Source organism: Crotalus tigris, unplaced genomic scaffold (assembly GCF_016545835.1).
Source record: "Crotalus tigris isolate CLP2741 ecotype Arizona unplaced genomic scaffold, ASM1654583v1 scf7180000017568.12009008, whole genome shotgun sequence".
Lineage (NCBI taxonomy): Eukaryota > Metazoa > Chordata > Lepidosauria > Squamata > Viperidae > Crotalus > Crotalus tigris.
In genome coordinates this window covers 369,330-395,777 of record NW_024096478.1, presented here as the reverse complement: position 1 = coordinate 395,777, position 26,448 = coordinate 369,330, and the positions used below count along the sequence as shown (strand labels likewise).

Genomic DNA, 26,448 nt, shown 5'->3' with positions numbered 1-26,448 from the left:
TGAATTTTGTTATTTGAAGAGGATTTTTCACTATGTCCTTCACTGTTCTGGGAGATAGGAATTTTGCTAGGACGACATGGAGAGGCACTAGACAGGGATGGCAAAAGGAGAAATTGGAAAAGATCAAAGCCTCCATATTTCCTCAGTGAATGCCAGATTTAATTTTCTCCACTTGTAGAAGGGATGTTCAGTTTAATGAGGTATAAGTTTGGATACAATTCTGTTTAATTATATTTCTTTTCTATATTTATATAAATATCAATATAAATTCCCTTGTCACAATACAGTACATATATATTATTTCAAATTTTCCATACACATTTCAGCCTGATTTATAAACAGAGTCCTAACAAATGTATTTATATCATATCAGAAAGCTGTCTTTTCATTCTTATAAAACAGATTCTGAAAAATTACTGAGGAAGTAAATTGTTGGATTCAAAGTAAAAAACAGTATCTTAAGAGTTAGATAATGTTTTGATGTTTTCTCTTCCAAAAGAAATAGTTTAATCAACTATATAATTAGCTTATCAACTGTATATACTTACATTATGTTTACAATCTTGTAAAGACCAATCCAATTCTCGTTCACTAAAAGGGCCAATTACAGAAAATGGATACTGGTAGAACAGGCAATAGGTAAATTATATTTATTTTAGCTTTGGTCATACTTTGTTGTGTGAAGATGACCAAGCATAAGTTCCAATCTACTTGAGTCATCAAAACCTTGTCATATTGTGTTATAACTTTTGAGGCATAAAAGTTTATGTATATGCAACATAATACCCCAGAATTAACAATTGTTGATAAGAAAGACAAAGAAGTCTGGATAGTGGACATGACAGTACCTAGAAATAGCAGAGGAGAAAGAAATTGAGATAATCACAAAATACAAATACCAGAAAATAGAAGCAGAACAATAGTTTAACACCATCAAACATCCATATCTGCCTATCCCAGGTTTGGAAGGACTTGATAGATGGATAAAAATGCCAAATTGAGTCTGAACATCTGGCTTCATTACGAGCCACATTATTTCCATGTAAGTAAAATATAACAAGGGAAAAGCAATACAATATTATTTTTTAAAAATTATAGTTTCTTCCTTTTGTCAAGCACAGAATATTCACAAACTGTACCATACAGTCTCAAGTAATAATCCATTTTTAACATCTCTGGATTTTAGAACCTCATTGTATGAAGTTATGACTCTGGCAGCGTTACCTGAGACTGAAGGACATGTATAGTTTTGAATGCACCACGCTCAAAAAAATAAGGGAGTGGGGAGAGAAAGTTTCCATGTCAGAGACCAGCATCTCCCCCGCCTCCTTTTTATAACTAATGTTCTCTTTTAAGAAAGAACTTGCAGTTCGAAATGGCTTATTCCATTCTGGTTGGACATCAAAAATACTTAAATAAAAACCGCTCTGTTTCGACTGAATCCTAAAAAAAAAAGGATTACCAATAGTTCAGGAAAAGGCTAAGGAAGGCGAGAGATACTTGAAAGAAAAAGAATACGGGCAAGCAAAGGAGAGCAAAGACGTCCACCTACGATGCCCAATGGTAACGTCCGAAGGTTCCCCTCCCCGCTCCTTTCACTGGCTGCCGAAATACGTCATCCGATAGAACAGGAAAAGAGAGGGTGGAATTCCCGGCATGCCTCTTGGGTTGGTGCCCGGCCGATGGCTAAGATGGCGACTCCCATGCATCGTTTGATTGCTCGGAGACAAGCGTGAGTGTGTGGCGGGTAGAGAAAGGCTGGAGAGGGAAGCAACCACCATGGGCTTCTCGAGAGAGGGGTGTTAAACAAGCTGGAGGCAGTCCTGCGGGTGAAGCGCGGGAAATCCAAAACACTTGCTCCCCAGCTGTTAGGGGAAGGACAGCGCTAAGAAGGAAGAATTGGGAAGACCTTTTTAAAAGGGCGAGACATAGTTGGCATGTGTGCAATTGGTCTTTTAAGGAGGGTGGATTCTCGTGTACGTGTCGAGAGGGCAGGTGCTGAAGTACCTAGAACGCCGCGGCTTCTGTAGGGGTCAGGGGGTAAAGGTGCGAAAAATGTCCTAGCTCCCTTGATGCTAACCTCGGGAGGAGAGCCATTGTGTGTTGCGGTATGTTTCTGTCAGCATCGCTTGCTGTGGAAAAACTGTCAGAGTAAGCGGTTTAATTGGTGTCTGGGCAGTTATGGTTGTGATTTCTTGCCCTGTTTGTTTTGCTTTGCTTGCTGGCATGCACATGGAAGTGCCGTCTCCCATAACTTTCTCACAAAATGTTATTTGTTCAAACATTATTAGAAATAAAGGGTAGTTGTTTCCTGTGCAGCACACTGCTGAATTGTGTGAGCCAAATTATGGTTTCATAAATTAATGATTAAATGCATGCTTTAAAAACTTAAGTAATGCTGTTTATATATATTACATTAAATCTAATGAATATCTTCTAATTGGCTTTTAATCTTGTGTTAAACATTTTATAGTGAGCTTTCTCTAATAATGCTGGCACTCAAAGTGTTTTCTCTCTGTAAATTTAAATATTTTGTAATGCTGGAATTAGTTAAAGAGGTTCTTAACTTCTTAGAATTAAATGAATATTATGAAAGAGTCTTTCCCAACCCTTTCCCAATTATTATTTATACAATATTTGGATGTATTCAGAAAAACTGGTAAATACATAGTCACAACAGTAAACATAAATAATACTGGATATAATATTTTTTAGACCATATCATCTAATCTCGCAATTGTTGCTATTCCTGTTAGCAATAATCACAATTTGAAACTATTAAGTACTGTAGTAGACAATGGCAGCTGCTCTGGGAGTGAATGACATTCATAGCTTTAAGGAAGCAATAAATCATGGTTAAATGAGCCACATTAAATGGGAGCCTAGAAGTTGTGTGTCTTAATTTTCTAAAATTAATCACATTCTGTAAACATTTCTTAGATGTAAAATTAAAGTGGTTTATCTTTTTTGTGATAAGAGAATATCACAGAATATTAATTTGCAGTAAGGTTTACCTACCTGTATGTGTTCTTGAAAAGACTGGTTGATTTATACACACACACTTACTCCGACACTTTGCTGTATTCATCTGAACTGAGCTTCAAATGACTGGTCTTCAGACAATCTGTTGCGATTTTCCACTGCCTCATCAGGAGAAGCCTATTGTAAATATAGGATGAAATTCTGTGTAAATGTTGGGATGGCCCATCCAGATATTATCTATGTTATAGCTGTATTTTAATTCCTCAATCCACACTTTTCCATATGCAGGTTAATTGTTTAGAGTTTTTCTGGCTGTCTTACAGCTGCTGAAGTACAATTTTCAACATTTTTCACCATCAGCTAATGGAGTTAGAGTTATTTCTGAGACTCTTAAAAGATCACTCTGTCAAGGGAGATAATCTCTTACCTTTAGTTCTGTATACCATCTTATTCTAATCCAGTTAATTGGGAAGATATGAATCTGAGAAGTGAACAATCCAGTCCATATGTTATATGTCTTTATAGGATTGAAAAATTCTGCTAAATTGTTTTAATGAATGTAATATTAACAAAACACTTTATTTAAAAACCTAGAACATGATTAAAGAACCAATTTCCATAACCATACACTGAAAAGCAATGTTTAATAAAGTAATCAAATCAGTTTAGTTAGAAATAGAGCCTAAAGGATTTTAAGCATTCAATTTTTATTTTTACCCTTTCCTACTTTAATCTTTATAGCAATGTTATTTAAGCCTTGCAGAGGCTAAACACATTAATTTTATCCCTGAAATCTGGTGTGGAGCTAGTTCGCCCCCTGCAGTGCATCCTCAATAAGCACAGGAGCTCTAATACAAAATTTTGAGGACAAAAACTGTTTTTTTATTTGAATTCTGATATCACATGAAAGTATATAACTTAAAGAGATTGTATCACAACATACCATAAATCTTCCTCTAAATTATGCTGCTAATTCTAAAAGAGATAGCTAATATTGAGATTAAAACATGACTTTAAGGGCTAGAAAAAAGCCCTTAGATAAAAATCTGCATTATTCCAAGGAAGCAAACATTGTATTTGAGTCAATATAATACACACTTTTGAGTGAATATTCAGATACATTGAGTTGGTTTGTATTCAAAAACTGACGAAATTCAAGTTTCTTGGTCGAGTGAACTGTGGATCAATCATATAAATTCCAATTACCGGTAGGTGATTCATAGTAATATTTTAGCAAATTTTGAATAGCAAAGTAACTAGTCACTGTTGGTTTTATTGTGACTCTTTACTTACCATACTAAGCCATGAGTTGTTCAGTTTATAAGCTGCTGCATTTGAAGAACTTCCTGAACCATTCATTGTGACTTATAAATTACAGTGACTGAATTTGAATAGTATGCTGAACTAAAAGTAAATAAAGTATATTTAGCTTGTTTTTGTGAATTCAGCTATTGTGGACTCAACCTAGCAGCTTGCTATACTTACCATATATTATTAGTTAAATATGCTCAAAAACTGGTTTTAAATGCTTTGAAATGATACCATTCCAGACAATGAATTTCTGAATTGCACAAATGAATTACTGATAGTCCTTAAAATTCAGACACAACCATAAGTGATTTCAAAAAATGAATATGCCAACTACCGTGATGTTTAAGTATGAGGCATTTAATAATGACATCTTTTGAATGTGATTGCTATTTAAACAATGTAAAATGTTCCTTGTGCAGAGCTTTATGAATATGCATTTAAAAAGTGTCAGTTTGTAACAACCATCAACAGATTATAGGAGAGGAGCCATTTTTGGTCAGTTGATTTGTGTGCTAGCCACAACAATTCCAATCAAATGTTGGGGCAATCAGCACAACACAGTGATGAAGAAAAAGGTGATGGAGAGTCCTAGCAAATGGTCTGGATATTCTGCTGGATATGGCTGCAAGAGTTTGGATAGCAGCAGATTCTCTGATGATAAGAGCTGATGGCAGTAGGACAGGAATTGAAGATTGGTGATGGGACAACCAGCCTGGGCCTTATGGCTACTAAACAGCTTCTGGTTTGGTGTGACAGCTATCTGGGATTGGATTATGGGGAATATGGTAGAAAGTGGGAAATGGGCCTCATTCAGGGAATGTAGTACTGGTATCTTGTACCATTGCTGTGTTTCAGCCCCCTACCCTCTACCACATTTCTTAATCGTTGAATCTTCAGAGGCAGAGGCATTTGGATGCTGCTACTAAATGCCAGGTCAATCCATAATAAAACTTCCCTCCCTTGTGATAAGGATGAGAAGAATCCACTAGCGTGCATTATTGAAACTTGGATGAGCATAGAGGAAGATTGCCTTCTTGGAAATCTACCTGCCTGGGGTTCAGCTGTAATATCAGCCAACGCCAGGAGGTGGAGGCAAGGACTAGCGTTGGTAATCTGGGACATTCAGGTGACATTTAGAGGTGCTATCTCCAAAATAACTGGACATGAGATTCTATAAAGTTGGGCTCTAGGGATTATGTGCAATACAAATAAATAAAATGGTTGCTATTAATTTGCCATGCAGTTTCTATCTTGATATTTGGAGGTTGCAGGGATCTGAAGAGGGAAGAATAGATTCCAGCTCAACTCTAGCAAATCTTGAGTGGCTGTGGGCGTTAGGACACCCTTATGCCAGTAATTTATCATCCTTTTTTCTGGATGGGCATATATTATAGGCAGAATCAGTGTGCTATTTGGGGGTCCTCCTAGATTCATGGCTCCTGTTTGAGGAACAAGTGGCAACTATGACCAAGAATAGCTTTATGTTGCTGGTTGTGCCCTTCCTGGACTAGAACACACTGTTCGTGATAAGTTATGCTGTGGTTATCTTCCATTGGACTACTGAAATGGGTTCTACATTGGCTGATTTGAAGGACATCGGGCAACTAGAATTCTGGCTACATCTGATATGGCCATGTTAACTTTTGTTACTCAAGCTAACTGGCTCTCAGTAGGCTTCCAGGTACAATTTAAGGTGTGTGTTGTACCTATAAAACCTTTCATGTCATGGGGACTGGTTATTTGAGGGAATCAACCTTCTTTAATTATTCATCCCATCATATTTATCAGGAGGAACATACCGAATTTCTTTGATTAGCAAAAGCCATCTTGCATGTCTCAGAAAACATGATTTTTCTATTGGAGCACCTGCCCTAAGCAACATTAAGTTAGCCCCAACCTAGTTGGCCTTACAGAAAGCTCTTAAAACTTGGCTATTTTATCATATATGGGGCTGATTGCTGATTTCTTTGGTTTTTAGATTTTGTTATCGACCCAGAGTCATTAGCAAGATGAATAGCAAGATAAACTGATTAAACAAATGAAATGTATTGAATTGTGAGGATTTGAGTAATTATCAAGTTATAAATAATATAACTAGCAGGAGTTAGTTTAAAACTGCCATCTAGTTACAAGCAAATTTCTGTTCTATCTGTCTTTTTAAATAAAAAACAATTGGTCTCAATCGCTTTTATGTACTTCCACAGAGAAGCAAATAAACAACATGTAAGGTGTCAGAAATGTTTGGAATTTGGACACTGGACATATGAATGTACAGGGAAAAGAAAATATCTGTATAGACCATCACGAACAGCAGAATTTAAAAAAGCACTTAAAGAAAAAGAGAACCAGCTACTACAACAAAGGTATGATATACAATGTAAAAGATTACATGTCATTTATAGAAAAATATATATGTACAAGGAAAAAAGTGTGAAAAGCTTTTAACAAGTTCTGCACCATTGGGGAGGAATATATCAGAATGTCATGCATAACACTATAACCCAAATAATCCTGAAAGCTAAGCTATAAGGATTCATTTTAGCTTGAGAGACTCCTGGGTGAGGTTATCAGGAGTTAAATGTACGGCCTCCTGTCAGTAGAGGTATTGATAGTATTGACAAGGTCAATAAAACATTAATTCTCTCTCAGCTTCCAAAACAGAGATGAAATCTTATATTGGCAAAAATGCAACTTTTCTGTTTTAACATGTATCTGACAGAGTTACATGAAGGGCTAGAAAAATGTTAGAAAATAGTGGAGATGGATAAGCTTCTTAACTTTTTATATCCCATGAGACAAGCAAATTCAGGAAAAAGGAATCATTTAGATTTCTGAAAAAATCTTTATTGCTTTCAGGGTAAAGCCCACTAACAGTAAAGCAGTTTTCTAGACCAAGTCTAATTAAGCAAAGTTCTGACGTCTCACGGGAACCTTACCAAAATCATTCTGATATTGAAATGGGGCTGTCTCAACACAGTTGTTACATCATTGCAATACTTACTGTGATACTGAAGCACTCCATTTCAAACTTAAACCCATTTAGGAGTTCATAAAGTCCTATCATGAGGATAAATATTGGTGCCTTAGGGTCAAGCCTCATGTGAATAGGGGAAATCACAGAGAAGGATTGGAGGCAAACTTTTGTCAAGCTATAGAATCATTGGCTATGAAACCAATGATTTGGGCCTTCTGCGGCTCCCAGCTCCTCTGCCATTTGCAGAGAGAGAGAGAGAGGCATTTGTGCTTCCTTTCTCTCTCTCTCTCTCTCTCTTTCTCTCCCCTCCCTCCCTCCCTCCCTCCCTCCTCCCTCTCTCTCTCTCTCTCTCTCTCTCTGTGTGTATAAAAGAGTGGCCTCACCCTATTCTCCGACAAGCTGACAAGGTTATTGGGTGGGGCTCTTCCCTTTGCTGCATCTCTGCAGGAAGCAGGAAGGGGAGGAGAAAGCCAGCCCAATAATGTGTGTCAACTTGTTGCAGAACAGCCTGAAGCCAGCTTGCCAGGTGAGCAGAAGATTGGACAGAGGGAGAGGGAGGGGGAGAGAGAGAGAGAGAGAGAGAGAGAGAGAGAGAGAGAGAGAGAGAGAGAGAGAGAAGGAGAGGGAGGGAGGGAGAAAGGAAAGAGCAAGAGAGAAAGTGAGAGAGGGGGGAGGAAAGAGAGGGAAAAGAAAAGAGAGAGAGAAAAGAGAAAGAGGGAGAGGAAAGAGCGAGAGAGAGAGAAAGGACAAAGAGGAAAGAGAAAGAGGGAGAGAGAAGAGAGAGGAAAGAGAAAGGGAGACGAGAGAGAGTGAGAAAACGAGAACTCATGCACAGCAGCCTGTATTTCTTTTTAATTAAACTCTTCAATCAAGTTCTCCTCCCCCCTCGCGCGTGCGCAAGTTTTGCAGCTCCCAGTGTTTTCTTTTCTCTGGGAAACAGGTCCAAGTGGCTCTTTAGGTGTTTAAGGTTGCAGACCCTTGGACTATGAGAAGCTGCTAGAACACAATAGTAGAGAGGGGAAAAGTGGACTTAAATTTGCTCAACAGGGCATCTTCTTTCAGGCACAGCTAGTTACTCTGCAATCTGAATTATCTCTGCCCTCTAACCTTTGGGGGAGAAAGGGATTCTAGGACCCTACAGATGCAATCTTGACATTGAAATGGCTCCAATAGTGGTCAGGTTAATGCTCACTATTAGTAACATCTTACACAGTGTAAATAATAATTTGACAGAGATAATAATAATAATAATAGTAGTAAAGTTGGAATGTGGGGAACATTCTGCTATATTTTTGGAATGGGTTCTGGCAAGGCTGCAGTTTGAGATCAGAACTACCTGTTTTGAAATTGAAATGCTTCAAATTGAAAATGTTTGACACATCTCATAAAGACTGAAACTTGTGCATGGGAAAAGAGAATATTATTCCACTGCCTCTTCTCTTTATTATGGGCAAACCATTAAAATAGACATAGATTCGTAAGGATATATGTTTGGACATAAATTAGAGTAAGTCTGAGCAAGCCTCTTTCAAGGTTCTGAATCAGTATGTAAAACAATTGCAGTGGGGGCTCTTTTTAATATCTGTCTATCATGATCAACAGAATTCTGGCAGCAGCTATTTAAGTCAACAGTAAATACATTATTCCAGTTCAGTTTTGAACTGTTTTCTTTCCTGGAATTATTATGTGATCACTTTTTTTTTTGTTCCTTGGTTATTCTCACTTATTCTACTACTAGTTCAGTTCTCTTTTTGTTGTAATTCTTCATTTTCTTTTTCTTTTTGCTTTTTAGCCCTTTCACTCCATTTCTGTTTCTAGCATTGTTTTCCTGCCCATTCCCTCACTATTTACCCTCATAGTTAAAAGTTATTTATGTAATTCAGGCTTATGCGTTATTAAATGGAAATGGAATGTTCTGTTTCTCTTCGGACTGTGCCAAATTCCAGGGAGGCAGTTTGGACCATGCTATTCTGGGTGGAGATTCAGCCTTTTCCAGAATTAAATTCTATGAATCAGCAGTAGTCCAATGTGTTCTGGACATAATATTCCTGATGAAACAGCCAAATAGTCCCTGAAATGGTAGACCTAGGAGTTCAGATGATCCAAAGAGAAACACAGTTTTCTAGAATTCTCTGAAATGGTTCATTTCTGGCTCAGTGAACTTTGCGCATTCTAAGAACATTAAAATTATAATTAAACAGTAACTAGACTAACCAAAGAACTACCCAGTCTGCACTCCTATTTATATGCCTAAGATCTTTTCTTCAAAAATTGAAATGTTTTATTGGCCAATTAAATACCATAATTTATAATTTATTCTGCATTCTGTTATTTCATTGCTGCTTGATTTGCTAAGAATTGAGAATAGGTTTTGACCTGTATGCATGTAGTAGGCAGATAGATTTAAACTAAGATTATAGAAAAGAATTAGTTAAGATTAAAGGTTAATATTTAAAACATCTTTTAAAAAAAAGTTCAATGTACTTGTTTTGTAGATCTGAAGTACTTATATTAAGATACTCCATTACAATTAAACATGTACAACTGATTCTCTTTTAAGTTTGACTTAGTCAAAAGAAACCAAAATATATCAAAATATTTTTTTTCATAAATGAACAATGTTTATATGCTATTTGGTTATTAAACTTTTTGAATGATTTATAAATAATATTTATTTAACTAGTTTAAATATGCAGTTCTATTTAGTTCCTTTTTATTGTTTTGTTCATTTTTTTAATATCTTAGATTTCCACCATTGCCTTTGTAATTTCTCATTTGCTGAGAAACTGATTTTGATCTAATGTTAGCGCAGGTTTCTGATTGAACTCTTTTTAAAAAGTACATATTAATTGAAGTAATTTCTTTCCACCTGATTCTCTTCCCTCCCAATCAGTTCCGGAGAATGTACTACAGATAAAAAGAGCAAGAAAAAAAGGTATGTAAAGAAATATTTTTTAAAAAAATAAACAGATTTTATCACATTAATAGTTTCATAGTATTGCTATCTGTCACTTTGATTCATACTGACATGCTCTCCACTTCCGATCCTTTCTTAGCTTGAAAGAAGAAATTCTTTTTAATATGATTATTCATTATTTTGATTTATATCCTTTCCTTCTGTTCTTAAAGAACTCAAGGCAGCTAACAATAAAAATGCCAATACAGAAATATAATAAAATGGTTTAAATGTCAAAATGTTTTCACATTGAAAAAGGCTGGCTAAAAAAGAACATGAGAATAACTGATAAATCAGGCCTAAGCCCATACTAGCCCTGCATTCTGTTTCTCACATTAGCAAGCCAAATGTCTCTGAGGTGTTCATAAACAGTGCTTGGAGACCTAATCCCTCCTGTCATTGTTGCTCTGTAACTGCTATTTGGAGGCACCCTGCCAACCCAAAGGAAACATTGAGTCTTCAAGACTAAGCCCTTAATTAACTACTCATTTAATCCTTTTTAAAAGATATATCTAGGTCATCACCACATTTGGTAATGAATTTCACAGGCTAGTTACATACTCTGTGAATTTTTTTTTAAATGATTCTAAATTTCCTTTCAGTCATTTTCATTGGATGAAAACCTGACCCTATATTTTTGTGAAGGAAATGTACCTCAAGAATGTTTTCATCTCCCATCCCCCAGTTGTCAGGCTTTACACAGGCTCACTGCAGTTCTTGACTCTGCAGGCACATCACCTTTTTTCAGGAATTGGTCTACTTAGTAGAAAGCTCTCAGACACAACTCGGATTGATTAGTCTTCTTTTTTTTTTTACATCAGACAAGCATGAAGCCACAAGCCAAAAGATGTATCCCTTGTGTTATACATAAATCAAACCCCTTCTGTGTATGTTTCCCAGCCAGTAAATACCTGGATGTTCTTCTGAAGGCCTTGAAAGGCACCTGATGTGTGTTGACATAACAGTGCTCTCTAGCCTGGTTCTACTGGTTTCCACTTCAACAATTTTCATTCCTTGCATTACTTTTTCCTAAGCTGGTGCCTCCTAGCTATATTAATGACTGCTATATTTTTTTCAGCTAGCATGTATTTTTAATTTTGTAGTTGTGATTGTACTTCTTTTACCTTTATTTTAAACAGCTGCCTAGAGGCATTTGGGGTGATTACTTGCTGTGACTGATTTAATACATAAAATGTGAGGAGGGAAGTCTTTTGAGTCCTTAAAATATTTTTGTTTCATCTTCAGTAGTTTTCCATATCTATGATATTGCCTCTCCCCCCCCCATGAAACTGTCATACTGTTTACAATTTTATGGGTGTGGATATACTATAGAGTTTTATAGGACCATTATAATGACGACAATTTTATTTTTAGTCCCTTTCCTAGCATGGATTTCTGCTTTTTTCAAAGCTGCTGCACAATGACTCAGACTTTCTCTGACCTATCACTGTGACCCCCCCCCCCAAAGAGCCCAAGACCTTTCCTGGATACTTAAAGCAAAAAGATACAGAGACCAAACTCAACTTCTAAGGCAGTACATTCTGTAGCTTGAGAAAAATATAGAAGGCCATTCTATTTGCTGGCCAAACTGGCCTTAAAAAGTGAGAGCTTCTTTAAGAGGGCCTTTCCTGCTGGACAAGCTCTAATGAGTTAAATCCAGTGGTATGCTTGTAAGAGCCAATTGTTAAATCTTCTGGCATTTTGTGAGCCAGTTCAGACCAGAGCAGAGCTGCAACAGTTGACATGCCAGTCACCTGGTTGGCAGTTGCAGCAGTAGCAATGGAACTGGCAGAGCCAGTTTATCAGCACACTCTTAAACAAATGGTTGCAAGATACTGAGGTTCTAAACTGTTTAGGGTCTTAAGTGCTAAAAAAGAACCTTAAACTGCCTGGAACATGTTACAATCAATTCAGATCATATAAAATGGATGCATTCTTATACAATGCACCATAGAAACCTTGCTGCAGAAAACTATACTTCAATATCTGCAAAGACTTCCTGCCTTATGATCATCAGGAAGAAGGGGGCAGGAGAAGGCACATGAACTTAATGCCTGCTGTAAATCATTGACATAGTAGGAAATGATTTTCTAGTAATTTCTATATCATTGCATAGACTGATACGCCTGGAGAATTATTACTTGAATCAATTCAATGTGTTAATTAACAAAGCTTTTTTCTGATGTTTGTTATTCTTTTATGATTATTGATGACTACATGGTAAGCCAGTGCAAAGCATTTGATAAGGGTCCCTTTCCATCATGCTCCTCCTCCAGGCAAGGATTTGCTCCTTGACATGCCATATATCCTGTAATGCAGTGGTTCTCAACCTGTGGGTCGGGACCCCATTTGGGGTCGAACGACCATTTCACGGGGGTCACCAAACCACGCTGTCCGCTATTTTTTTCCCTTTTCCCTAGCTGTCCTACTCCCTCTTATTGGTGGCCACACTCACTTGGGGGTCACCACAACATGGGGAACTGTATTATGGGGTCACGGCATTAGAAAGGTTGAGAACCACTGCTGTAATGCATGAAATGTCTCAGTAGAGCCTTGAAAAGAGCTCAGCAGACTCTTCTGCTCTGAGAGATGTATGCTGAGGCAAAATCTCACAGAATGATTTGCATAGGCCTACTGCAAAAAATGTCAGCTCTTGAGTGACTGTCAGAATATTTGGGGAGAAGATGCAAGCTGTCGCCTAATACTGTGCTTTTAATTGTTTTTCCTATTAAAAATCTAGAATCTTTCTTTTAGTAAAACTGCTAAATAATGTCTGCTGGTCCTTTTAAAACTTCCGCCAGGTCTAAAAGTGTGACAAGTTCCAGCAGTGGCAGCAGCATCACCTCAGCTAGCGAGTCTTCATCAGAGAGCGATGACTCCTCCTCCTCCTCCTCGTCAGATGACAGTGATAGTGATGAAAGCACATCCAGTTCTTCGTCTTCTCCATCATCCAGTAGTTCTTCTAGTTCTTCTGACTTTGAAACAGAGTCAAGTTCTTCCAGCAGCAGCAGCAGCAGCAGCACAGACAGCAGCACAGACGATGAACCACCAAAGAAAAAGAAGAAGAACAATTTGGTGCGATGCTAGGACTATGGTGGCAGTAAAAAATAACTTGCGTCAAAAATGCATAATGGCCAAACTAAACTAACCGGTTGTCTGTTTTTACAGTTGTAAAACGGTATTTGTTTTTACATAGTAGTTGATAGGCCATAAGCTGTTAAATGGCAAGTAATACAAACTGAAAGAGTATTTTTGTGGATTACTGTTTAATAGGGAATGCTACCTTTTTTCTTAATTTTTAAAGAAATCTAATATTTATATGAATTAAGGTCCAGTCATCCTGATGTTTACATGCCGGAAAGCAGAATATATTTTCTGAATCATCCTGTGTTATAGTCATTCAGCAATCTTGTGTTTACATCAGTTTTATAGTCTAAGTAAGAGGGAAGGAGAATATGAAGTTTGATTTCAGATGGCTAAGAAACCCAAAGCCATATTTAATGTTCCTCCTCAGGTACAGAGGAAACAATATTGCATTTTGTACAGGAAAAAAAAAAGCTTGTTTGAAAAAGTTAAAAAAAAATAGTTCAATATTGTAGTCAGTTAATGGCTCAGTATCAAATTTATGTTAATTGGATTCTTTTGCGATCAGTATCCTATATACCGATCTTATTACCATCTCAGTCCAGTAGGATTGCTGAGCCTATTGAAACCAGACTCTCTGTCTCGGTTGCCCTCTTGGACTTTGTCTGCATATGCAAAATGATGATGGGTAGAGATCTTCGCATTATACTGAGGAGTATGTATCTTATCACCATTAAGCGCTCTCTCTCTCTCTCTCTCTCTCTCTCTCTCTCTCTCTCTCTCTCTCTCTCTCTCTCTCAAGTCTTGTTGCAAGCCCTCCTGTAACATTAGGTTTTGACTGACTGCCATGTACAACTTCCTTTTGCTCTTTGGGTAGAATAATTGCTGGCTAGTTTATTCTTATACAGTACACAAACTTGTGGAAGAGGATATAGCTGGGGGAAGAGAAAGGTAAGCTCTATTCCCTCATACACTCTTCCAGGCAAAGAAAACTTCATTACAGTAATCTATTGTGTTTCCGATAGAAATAGATATGAATACTATAAGTAAGAGGTAGCCAAAAGGAATAAAAATAGTTTATGCTATAGTTTCAAAATTAAAACTCACAAGCTTTTGTCTATACTATTATTTCCATTTTAGAGGAAGTTAGAGAAATAAAAGTGTTTGGGGTACTTCCTGGCTCCTACTTCTAGTCATATAACTTACTTTCGTATTTTTCTTCCTTTCAGAGAAAGGGATGTGTTTAAATTTTTTCTCATGTAAAGCATTAGCTTGGCAACTGGTCACTGGATAAACATTTCAGCCCAGAAATCCTTGGAAGAAAGGCTTCATGCTGTGTTTTACATTTGGTAAAAATATTGCCAGCTAGCCATCCAGTTATCAATGTTTCTGTTCCTTTAAGCCTCTGTTTTTACCTTTTGCCAGTTATCAATTGTCCCCCCTCCCTCCCCCCAAAAATCCTTGAGCTATTATGGTTGTAATTTAGTGGAATGTAAAAGTAATCAGAGTGAATACTTTACTAGATCATTTTAAGTTGTCTCTTTAAATGCCAAATCCTTGTTTATGATGACATGTAATGATTTCAGAATAAATTCTTAGGGTTCTATTACAGGCTTAAAAAAGAGTGTACTTATGTTTATTATAAAGTGGAAAGAGAACACAATGACACTGTAAAGTAAAGAAATATCCAAAAAGTAGCATTTTCTAAAATAGAAAGTTAGGATATTTAACTCAAAAATCAATTAATATTCCTGGGTATCCCCTTGCAAAAAGCATTTAAGTCAGAGATAAGAAACTTATTTCACTCCAAGGCAACATTGATTTCAGTTGACGATGCTGAAACCAAAAGTCGATAGGGCCAGTTCACTTCAAGCTTGCTGCCTCCAAATTACTTTTCTGGAGGCAGATCAACACATCCTTTGCCTCTTGTAGTAATTAAGCTTTTAAACTGCCTTTACTAATACAGTATCAATTCAATCTGTTTGTAAATTGTGCATATTTTAGGTTAGACTTATTTCTGATCAGCACTTGACACAGGTGGACATTTTTTTTCTGCTGCTTCCAGCCCTCTAGAAGGAGGGAGATCTTGGATTGAACCTGAAGACCAGACGGGACCCCGTCATCCCTCTGAATATGGCTTGGATAGAGGTTCTCCATGTACATATTTAAACACAGGATGAATAACAAATTGCTCTTTAAATCAGAGGGAAATCTTCAGGCAGAAGCCTGCTGTATTGACATATGGCAGCAACAGTTCTATTATATATATTTTTAGCAACACTTGTTTCTGCACTTTTGTCATTCTTTAAATAGTGGCTTGACATTTGTTGTAATAGCAATTATTCTTCTCATCCAAATCTAAATGGTTTAATGTACCGAATGCCCTCATCTTGTCTACAAGGCTAGCATACTCCTTTTTACATGGTTTGGACCAGAAGCCTGATCCTCTGTCCACTGAAAGAGAAACAGCACTATCCAGTACTAACAAAGACCACCTTCAGTTTTGTAATAAAGATCCTTGCAGGCAACTACATACATGTCTCTCTCCACTATGTATCAGAATCTTTGAATCAAGGCCAAATGCTTTGATCTTTTTAATCAGACCTGTTCAAGCTTAAAGACTTCCCTTTAAGCTGTTTTTGCACTGTTCATGGAGAGTAGTATTCAGTGCTGCAGCTGAAATGTTTCATCTTTGTGCCTTTCCCTAATATTAAATATGCCCTGAAAGCATTATGAAATGGAAGAGTTTGCTGCATGCTATTTTGGGCACCTGGAAAAAATGTTATATAAATGCTTTCAATGAGAAAAAAATTTATTTTCAGTGGAGCTGGATAAAAAAAGATATCTTTAAATATTTCCCCTTGTGATATTTTTGCATAAAAATTCTTAGCCTATAACATGCATTTGATTAATCTGGTCGTATTCTAATTTACAGTCACTTATTTAAAAATGTGTATTTTTTGCATAGCACAATAAATTTGAATGGAAGATACATATTATGAAAGATTATTGCAGTCCATTTCTTGTAGGTTACAGAAAAGAAATAACAGATTATTGTAATGAATTATAGCTATTGGAAGTATTCATTAATCCATACAGTTTCTTTTTAGTTTCTTTTGTTTTGGTGAGAGCCTTTTTATGAGGAATATATGGGAGGGGACATGTTAAATATCCTAAGTCTAGTTAAAGTATGAATCAATGATTGAACTATTTTTTATATTTTTATGAAAATGTGTGTAGAATGACTTTTGAATACAAATGTTCTATTTAAATGTTTATGAAGTTGTGCATTTTAGTCTGTAACCATTTCTATGTTTTGCAAAATTTAGACACTATAATTCTAAAACTACCAGAAAAAAAATTGAATCATGCTATATAGAATGTATAATTTAAGAAATTAATAAATTATTAAATGCAAATTAAGGGCTTAAACTTTTATTTTTACAGATTGTAAACTTAGTATGAATACTGTAGATTGTTTTCATGATGATTACTACCTATCATCAAAGATAATAAAAGAACTGTCTAGATGATGTCAGAGACTGTTCAGCTTTACCTGCAGGATTGTTGCCTGCTAATTAAGCAGAATAGGAAGAACAAATATAGAGATTTAAAGCCATGAAGAAAGGCAGTAAAAGTGTTAATGACTCCTACAAATATGTAACAAGACTGTAAGGCCCAGATATTGGAAAACATGGGTAATAACTATTCAAAGAAGAGAGTTACAGGAGAAAGCAAAATACCATACTATTGCACAAATTGCAATTGTAAATGAAATTCTGCTAGCAACTTGCAAAGAATAAAGTCATACACAAAACGGGAAATGCCAAATGAACAGACACATTTCCGTAAAGGCAGAGGACCCAAGCTAAGGCAGATAACGTAAATCAGATAAGAGAAACAATGAGGTTTGTTTTTGCTTGATCAGATATAGCAGAGTTTTTGACTATGTAGATCATGCCAAAATGTACAGTATAAGTAAGAGTAATGAGGGTTGCCAGAATATCTGATAATTCTTCTGAGGAATCTTTATAAGACTATATTGTAGGAACTGAGCTTGAAGAAATAGAATGGTTCAGAGTAAAACAAGGATGTATATGATTCCCAATTTTCTGTGTATATTATAAAAATAGTGAAGTTGGAAGAGATGACAACAGAAGTCAAAAACAGGAAGGTATAATGTTTAACAATTTGAGATACACACCATTTTGTTAAATGAAAATATACACTTAGTGGGGGATGGGGAGTGATGCAAGGCAAGATGCAAAATTTGCTCATTACCACATTTATTTACTTAATCATATTTAAAAACTGCCCGTCTCCCTCATATATATTTAAGTGGAATGGATCTTACAGTGCTATATTGTTTTTGATACTCTTGCCAAAAACAGCAAAAGCTTGCAACACTCCTGGCTCATTATGAAAGTAAAAAATGGATTACTCTCATGTTAAAACAATGACATGACAAACACAGTGTCAGCTCGCATGCCTAGTGGCTGTATTATTGTTGGCAAAGAAATGAGGGTGGTAAGTAGTTTTGGTTAGCTCAGTTGAAGAATAAAGAAAATAAAGGATAGTGTGGTAGAGAAATAAAAAGGCTTAATTTTAAGGAGGAAGACAGTGATAGAGAAAATTGTGAAATATACAAATATTTCTCTGGTATAATGAAGATCTGAATAGTTAAAGCAAAGGTTTTTCCTGAGATAATATATGATAGGTAGATAGATGCTTTTCAAGAAGCTTATGAAAGTTATCATAGACTATAGAAAACAGATCAACTAATTCTAGACTGATTGAAGCTTGACCCTTTCAAGTAATGATGAATAAGCAAAACCTTGTGTGATTTGGATGATGAATTAAAAAATATGCTTGGGAGGGTCAGGGGATAGGAAGGAGCTTGACTTAATGATACCTAACTCACTTACAATAGTTACATGGCTAATAACTTGGAAATAATGCAGTTTGAGTTTATGCTGGTTTTGTGAGTTTACTTATGTACAATACTCCCACTTAGTGAAATAATATTATATTAACATTTACAATGTGTATCCAATCGTCACCTCCCTTAAAACATTCAGAAAAGATTTAGGTATTTTTCAAGTATGGATACCAAGAATGATGCAGAACATTTGGGTTAGATGCCAAATGCGTTTAGAATTATTCTGACTCTTGAAAATTGAGGCCAAGTATTAAGGAATTATTGATTATTATCAGATGTGCATCTCTTAGAGCTTTCTATGGCTTTCCAACCTGGGAGTGCAAAAATATTACTGTATGCAATCAGTTAAGATAATTAATTACAGGCAGGCAAAGAGTGAACTAAGACATCACAGAAAGAAATGCTTAAGCTGAAGTACTTAATTTCTGGTGGCCAAGGCTAATTAATATCTTAATCTACACATGGGCATTTAGGATTGGTACTGATATGTACAAAAACAACACCATGCAATGTCTGTCCATTTATTTGTTTGTTTGTTTAACTAATTTATATGGCTACTCTCATAGAGTGACTCTGAGTGCCTTATAAAATTAAAAATCTAAAATACAGATACCCGTAACCTCCCCCCCCCCAGCAGCATCAAACATAATCAAACCAATTACTTGATTGGCACTGGGTCAACCTGGTGTCGCTGAAAGAACCACATCTTCAGCACCTTCCAGAAAAGTAACAAAGTAGGGTTAATCTTATATCTGGGGAAATGATATTCCATAGGGAGGGAGTCACCACGGAGAGGGCCCTTTTTCTTGGTCTCACTGTCAGATGGGACCCACAACATATCCTGCCTTCCAGTTCTGTTGGGCTGGATAGATGTAACTGGAGAGAGCTGATCCTTCAAATAACCTGGCCCCAAGCATGTAGGGTTTTAAAGGTGATAGCACCTTGAATTGGACCCAGAATAAACTGGCAACCAATGCAGCTCCCGCAAAAGCGGTGACACGTGCAAATTTAGATTTGCGTAAAACTATGCAGACTATTGCAGTTTGAACCAGCCGAAGCTTCTGGATATTCTTCAATGTTAGTTCCATGTACAATGCATTACAATATTCCAAGTGGGACATGACTAGGGCAGGGATCAGCAACTTTAAACACTCAAAGAGCCATTTGGATCCCTTTCCCACAGAAAAGAAAACACCGGGAGCCACAAAACCCTGCTGGTTCCCCCCCCAGCACTCTACCACTGCTGCTGCTTACCGCCCCCCATACACAGAGCACCCTGCTGCTGCTTTCTTCTTCTACCTCCCCCGTGCAGAGTGCACCCTGCTGCCACTTTTCCCTCCTACCTCCCCTACATGGAGCGTGCCCTGCCATCGCTTTTCCTTCCTACCTCTCCTATATGGAACGTGCCCTGCCATCGCTTTTCCCTCTTACCTTCCCTACATGGAGCATGCCCTGCTGCTGCTTTTCCCTATCTCCCCTGCATGGAGCACCCTGCCGCTGCAGCTTTCCCCAGCAGCAAAGGTGGAGTTTGGGAGGCAATGGCAGGGCATAGCCCAGACATGGCCCAGCAGCAAAGCTTGTCCTTCCCACTCAAGAGACTCCACCAGCGGCTCCTCGGCTCCATCCAAGTTGAAGAAAGTGGAGGCGCAGCAGCGGGATTGCTCTCAAATAATAAGAGCCAAGTGCGCTGCTCGCTCGTGTGTGCCCGCCTTATTGAGAGCAATCTTGCTTCTGCGCCTCCACTTTCTTCAACTCGGATGGAGCAGAGTGGGGAGGAGAATGAAAAGAGTGGTGAGGCTTTGTGCCAGCCGGCCGGCCAGGTGAAGGGTAAGTCAGGTGATGGTGGCTGGCTGGCTGGCTGGGGGGATCATGGCCACTGGGGGGGGGATCTGACAAGTCTCATGGCAGCGGAATTGGCAGCTCCCCCCACCCAGCCCATTTCCCCAGGTCCGTACAAGATGCTTGGCAGAAAATCCCCTCTGTGCCCCCGGATGGACCCATGTGGCACTTTCTTTCCAGCTCTGACGCGGTCCTCCGTCACTTCCTCCGCCGCCGTGTGCAGTCTTACAAAGAAAAAAAGCTTGTGGGCAGTCCCACAAACTTCTTTTGTTTGTGGGACTAAAAAGAAGTTAAATCAATCAATTCCAACTTTGCGAGATCTTTTTTTTTTCTGTGAGAAGTTGAAATTCATTGATTTTTTTTTAGGTGGCGGAGGACTGGGAGCCGCAGCGGAGGGATGAAAGAGCCGCATGAGACCCTGGAGCCACGGGTTGCCCATCCCCTGGACTAGGCATTGATGATTATGAGAAGAATATGGTATAGGAATGGGGATAACTGATGCATAACTCACAATTGTATGAAAGCCTTCTGGCTACAACTGCCACCTGTTCCTCGAGCAGGAGTTGCAAGCCCAAGAGAATCCCCAGATTGCGTACCAGGTCTGGGGCAGTGCTACCCCATACACACCCAAAGATGTTAATTCTCCAAGAATCAAGAAGCCCCAAACCTAAAGCTACTCTGTTGCTAGGGTTCAGTTTCGCCTATTCCTCCCTATCCTGTCAAGCACCAAAAACCAAGGAAGACATGCTGAGATTCTTCTAAGCAGTTTCATGTATTGTTCCTTGCACATAGACAGAACTCTTGCTAGACTAAAGCAAATTACTTACACCATTAAACAATACTCTGAGAACTCCTAGGGAGGAGCTATTCTGACTATCTTCCTCCCACTCAAACTAGCTAAACTTTGCTGTCTTTTACTTCTCTGGAATGCATTTCTTCCCTCCTGGGAATCTGGACTACATTTCACATCAACAGCCTCCAGGCACTAAGAAACCGCAGTCACGGCATGACTTAACTCATCACGGGCAGAGATATAAAGTTGAATATCAGCAGCCTACTGATGATACCTCACCCCGTGGTGACAGATGATCTCCTCCAAGTCATTAAAGTTTCACCAAGTTAAACAGGACTGGCGAAAGCACCAGATCCTGGAAAAGATGACACAGCAGGAGCCGCATGTTGGACCACTTGCTCTCATTCAAGCCAACTGGAAATGGACTTTAATGAAGAAAATGAACCAGGACAACACAGTGCTGTCCCACCTCTCAACCCCCAGAGCTGGCCCAGATCAATACAGTATATAGTTGATGATATCAAAGGCAGCAAAGAATCAAGTTATGCAAGGACAGACTCACTAACCTCATTCCACTTCTGCCAAAGATCATCAAAAAGTACAAGCAGTGTTTTTTTTCTAAAAAAAAAAAAAAGTGCTAGAACTCACACACGTCTTACAACCTGCCTTGCCTACCCTACAAGGTTCCATCCCAAAAAGGTGCTGGAACTCCGTTCTGGGTGTTCTATGAGAAAAAAAAGCCCTGAGTACAAGTAATATTTCCATTCTTATCCAGACCAGCAATCTGACTGAATGGGATCCAGATAATTTTTTCCATCCAGGATCCTAGGGAACTGCAACAAACCTATTTTCTCAACAACCTTCCCCAGAAAGGGAGGTTGTAGTTAGGACAAAAATTGTCCATCAAGGTGGGATCTACCGATGGCTCTTTAAGAGGGCAGAACCACTGTCTCCTTTAAAGGGCTGAAGCATCACCCCCTCATCCAAAGATGCATTGAGTACCACCAGTACTCAACTGCATGTCACCTCTTGGGAAGCTTTTACCAGCCAGAGGGAACATGGATCTAAAACACAAGCTGCTAAGCTCATGTTTCCTAAGATCCTGCCAACTTCCTCAAGAGCCGGGGTCTTCAGACTTGGCCCTTTTATGACTTGTGGACTTCAACTCCCAGAATTCCTCAGCCAACATGCCTGGCTCAAGAGCAACAGAGTCAAACCATTACCTACCTCAGGCTTCTCCACTGGATCAGTATCCATGCTAATATCCAACTTGAAACAAATCTGAATTATACGCCAGAAAATCATCATATTCCTCAGCAGGCCCCTACACCTAGAAAGAATTTGGTCACTTTAAAGAGGGCAGCTGGATAATGTTCTGCAAAAGCAATTAGTTTGGACAAGTATTTCCATTTCACCGCATGAATCGGTGGGAGGATTTAATAGCCATTTTGATTTAGTTTATTCTATGTCTTCTGTCAGAGGTGCTCTAGAAGTCTCTTGGTCTGTTTGATCCCTCTTAAACTATTCACAAGTACCTCTTAGGTATAATTGTCCAACCAATTTTGCATCCATCTTATAGCTGTATAACCTGGCCTACATGTTGAAAACTTCTTTGTTAAGATCTCATGGAACCTCTGCTGTATTTATATTATGACCACTTGATTCCTACAATCGAGGGCATGATGGTTAAGCAGTTAGATACTGAGCTTGTCAGCTGGAAAGCTGATAGCCTAAGTTCGAGATCTGAGTGCGAGCTCCCATTATTTGCCCCAGCTCCCTAGCAGTTCAAAAGCATGCAAAATATGAGTAGATTAATAAGTACCACATCAGTGGGAAGGTAACAGCATTCCATGCATCTTTGACGTATAGCCATGCTGGCCAGATGACCATGGAAAGTATCTTTGGGTAATGCTGGCTCCCTTGGCCAAGAAATGGAGATGAATGCCGCGCCCTAGAGTTGGACACAACTGGACAGGGAAACCTTATTTCTATAATTAACAAAACTTATTATTCTATCAGAAAAGATTAATGGCTTATTCTTGATAAATCCATGCTGTCGCCTGATGTGCAGTGCAATCTTTTTTAAAAGTTCACAAATTTTTTAATAATTTATTCCAGAGTTTTGCCCAATATCAATATCAAATTGATGATCTGTGGTCGCATGGGTCCTCCTTGCTTTCTTTTGAAGGTAGGAATAGTTGCTCTTCTTCAATCCTCTGGCATTGTGGTTATCATAATTTCTCAAAGATCACAGAAATAGGTTTCCAATACATTCACAGGCCCTTGCATTAGTTATGGATGTAACAGGTCTCATCTTGGAGGCAAAACTATACATAGCATCCAGATGCTCCATAATTGTCCTTTACCTATCTTGTATCAATTATTCTGTTTAAATCCATTTCAACACAATTCCCACTGAAACAAAGTAGGAGTTGAGGAAATTGGTTATTACCCCATCATCTGTTAATATTCAACCATCTTCTCCAAAATGAGGCCACCCCATCTTTTTTCTTCCTTTTACTATTGGCACCATCACTGATCTTTTGTGTACTAGGCTTCTTGTTATGTTGGTTGGGCTGGGTTCTTATACAAACTTATCCTAACTTCTGACCTTGATGCAGTCAAAAAACCGATGCAGTTTCTTATTCAACTTGAATTCTGACCAAAATTGGCTGAAGAACAGTTCATACACTGCCCAGTATATCAACAAATCACTAATAACAAATCACTAGTCTACAAAGACAGATTACTTATCTAGGGTCTGTAATCTGTGCTCTTCAGGCAGAAATTACATGTCTAGTTCAGCCCTTCTGCTCTATTGAGTTGCCATGCTATCAGCCCCTCTATCACAAAGATCTTGCAGGAGAAGGGCAGTATGGACAACCGTGAGATCTGGTAGGGTGAGAGCTGTGAACCATAAACACAAAGCTTTCGCTGTATCCCTGCATAACAGATACAGTGCCCTTGCTGACCTTAATAGGGACACTAAGAAACAAGTCAATGTAGTTGTGATGATGATGATGATGATGATAACTCAAATAAGCAGGGGATCGTGTTCCGAGATGAAGAACTTGCTTTGGACAGGGGAAAGTGTGAATCAGGTATTACACATCACTCATGCAAGAAGAGCAAGGCATCTAAAAAGAGAAGTCACCTTCTGGTTGGTGATTCAATTCTAAGGGATATAAATTTAGAAAGGATCCAGAGGTTTTGAAAGAGGTCAGGTGTCTTCCAGGTGCTACTGCCAGTAGAGACAAGAAGCGTATTTTTAAGATAGTCAAGAATGCCAGCAAGGACTGTGATGTGGATGCTATTGTACATCTTGGCACTAACGATCTATCCCAAAAATATGTACTGTGCAGAATGATTTTCAGAACTTGGGGAAGAACTTAGCAGGATAGGCTGTAGGCTTACTTTTTCAGAGGTTTTACCAGTGCATAAGAAACAAAATGGAAAAGGCCAGCATATAGCAGAATTCAATATGTGGTTAAAGGAGAGGTGTAAAGGGGAAGGCTTTGGTTATATTAGTCACGATGTCTGCAACTGGTCCAATGAAAAAGTGTACAAAAGAAACGGCTTGCATCCATCAAAGAAAGGGACTGAGTTACTTGGCAATAAATTCACATATTTTCTAGGGAAATATTTAAACTGAACAACAGGGATAGTGAGTTAATTGATACAAAACATCCCTGTCCCCGGCAATCTAAAAATTATAGGGTTATCTGTGCATGTAACATAGAGGTGTGTGTGGACAAGAATATCAACCTAGCTGTCAAGCAAAATCAAGCTTTTAATAGTGAGTGCCACACCAAGTGCACTTATCAAACAGGTGGTAATAGGGGAACTCAGGCACCACACAAGTTATGTAGAAAGTAAACACAGGGTCAGTTATAAAGGACTCAAATGTCTATACACCAAAGCACAGAGTATGAGCAATAAACTGGGTGAACTAGAAATTCAGGTAAATGAGGGCAGATATGATATTGTTGCCATTACAGAAACTTGGTGGGATGAAACCCACAAATGGAACACACAGCATGAGGGATTTAAATTATTTAAAAGAAACAGACCAAATAAAAGAGGAGGTGGAGTTGCTCTCTATATAAGAAATAACTACATCCCTACAGAAATAGAGCACAATGATGAAAATGCATTTGGGTCAATATAAAAGGGGGGGGGGGAAATGACATTGCCATAGGTGTATACTATAGGACACCCAACCAAACAGAGAAAATAGATGAACTTTTTGCTAGTCAGCTAACTAAGGTATGTAGGAAGCACATCACAATAGCAATGGGGGACTTTAATTTTCCTAACATCAACTGAAGACAAACTCTGCACCAAGTGGAAGATCAAACATTCCTGACAAACCTAGCAGACAACTGTGTCTACCAAAAAGTAGAGAAGGGAACTAGGGGATCAGCCATATTGGACCTAATTCTCACTAACAGAGATGAAATGATAGGTGTTGAAGCCATAGGAACCTTGGGGAGAACTGATCATGCAATATTGGAATTCAACATTATGCAAGCACAAGCAATAGAACACAATCAAACTAGAGCTAATTTCAATAAATTTAGAGCTTAGAAAGGATTACATGGATGAGAATCCTCAAAGCGAAAATAACTCCAGAAGCTTGAGAAATTTCCTGACAGAACAATTACCCAGTGCAACAACCTGCCTCCAGAAGCTGTGAATGTTCCAACATTGAAAGTTTTTAAAGAAGAGACTGGACAGTCATTTGTCTGAAATGGTATAAGGTTTCCTATACGATTCCTATTTCTGAGCAGGGGGTTGGACTAGAATAGATGACCTCCAAGGTCCCTTCCAACTTTATTAACAGTAGAATTTTTATGCCACAAAAGATGCCTTGCAGATCATTTACAAAAACACGATAGTATCTTCAAACCTCTTTATTCAATGAGGTAACGTTACTGCCTGTTTGTTCTACTGTTATCTTTGCTTTTCGGGACTAATATAACCACATGCTAAGTCTGGTCTAGTAGCGTGAATGAAAATGTGCCGAATGTTGTTTTGAGGTGTCACTGCTGAAACATCCCCCGCCCAGAATTTGATGTTATAGTTCTGATCAGATATCGCTTTCTACTTTTAATTATTTCCGCAATTATTAATAAAGTACTGGAAAAAGTACCTCAGTACTATATACATTTGGATGAAATTAAATTCAGTTTATGAAACTAAATTCACTTTGATCTGGTAGCCAGGAGGGCGAGAAAAAAAAATCAATGGAAAATTGTCGCCGCAACCGCCCGATCGGAGCTGACAGCTCCGTCGACTATCTCGCTCGCAGAGCGTCACCCATCCGAGAGCTCTCCGCCTAAAAAGCAGGCAAGCTGCACGTTTGGCGGTCGCAACTTTCCACTGACACTTCGTGAGTTACATCCCAAATGGGAAAACCCGGGAAGCCTCTTTCCGAAAGGGAGGGGGGACGGCGCACGAACCTCGGCGAAGCCTTTCCGGGAGAGGATCACGTGGTCGCCAATTTGGTCCCTCCCCCTCAGCCGCCGGATGGGGCGGGAGGGGGGCCGTTGACGCGAAGGTTGCTGGGT

At 38.5% G+C, this 26,448-nt stretch overlaps 1 protein-coding gene and 1 long non-coding RNA gene across 2 annotated transcripts; one reads left to right on the top strand and one right to left on the bottom strand.

Moving 5' to 3' along the window:
• The first annotated feature begins 841 nt into the window (after positions 1-841).
• On the top strand, positions 842-16,726 carry ZCCHC10 (zinc finger CCHC-type containing 10). The gene is made up of 4 exons (XM_039351210.1): positions 842-1,732; positions 6,498-6,656; positions 10,161-10,202; positions 13,025-16,726. The coding sequence occupies exons 1-4, from the start codon at positions 1,554-1,556 to the stop codon at positions 13,308-13,310; spliced, it is 666 nt and encodes a 221-aa protein (XP_039207144.1). The 5' UTR covers positions 842-1,553; the 3' UTR covers positions 13,311-16,726.
• On the bottom strand, positions 1,739-26,420 carry LOC120311574. The gene is made up of 3 exons (XR_005557662.1): positions 26,341-26,420; positions 13,067-13,218; positions 1,739-3,159 (listed from the first exon to the last, which is right to left on the bottom strand). It is a non-coding gene; the product is annotated as an uncharacterized LOC120311574 (long non-coding RNA).
• Between the last annotated feature and the right edge of the window lie 28 nt (positions 26,421-26,448).

Coding starts and splice junctions, on each gene's coding strand:
- ZCCHC10 (XM_039351210.1), top strand. CDS start 1,554: ATGCCCAATGGTAACGTCCGAAGGTTCCCCTCCCCGCTCCTTTCACTG. Junction 1,733..6,497: donor TTGATTGCTCGGAGACAAGC/GTGAGTGTGTGG, acceptor GTACTTCCACAG/AGAAGCAAATAAACAACATG. Junction 6,657..10,160: donor AACCAGCTACTACAACAAAG/GTATGATATACA, acceptor CCTCCCAATCAG/TTCCGGAGAATGTACTACAG.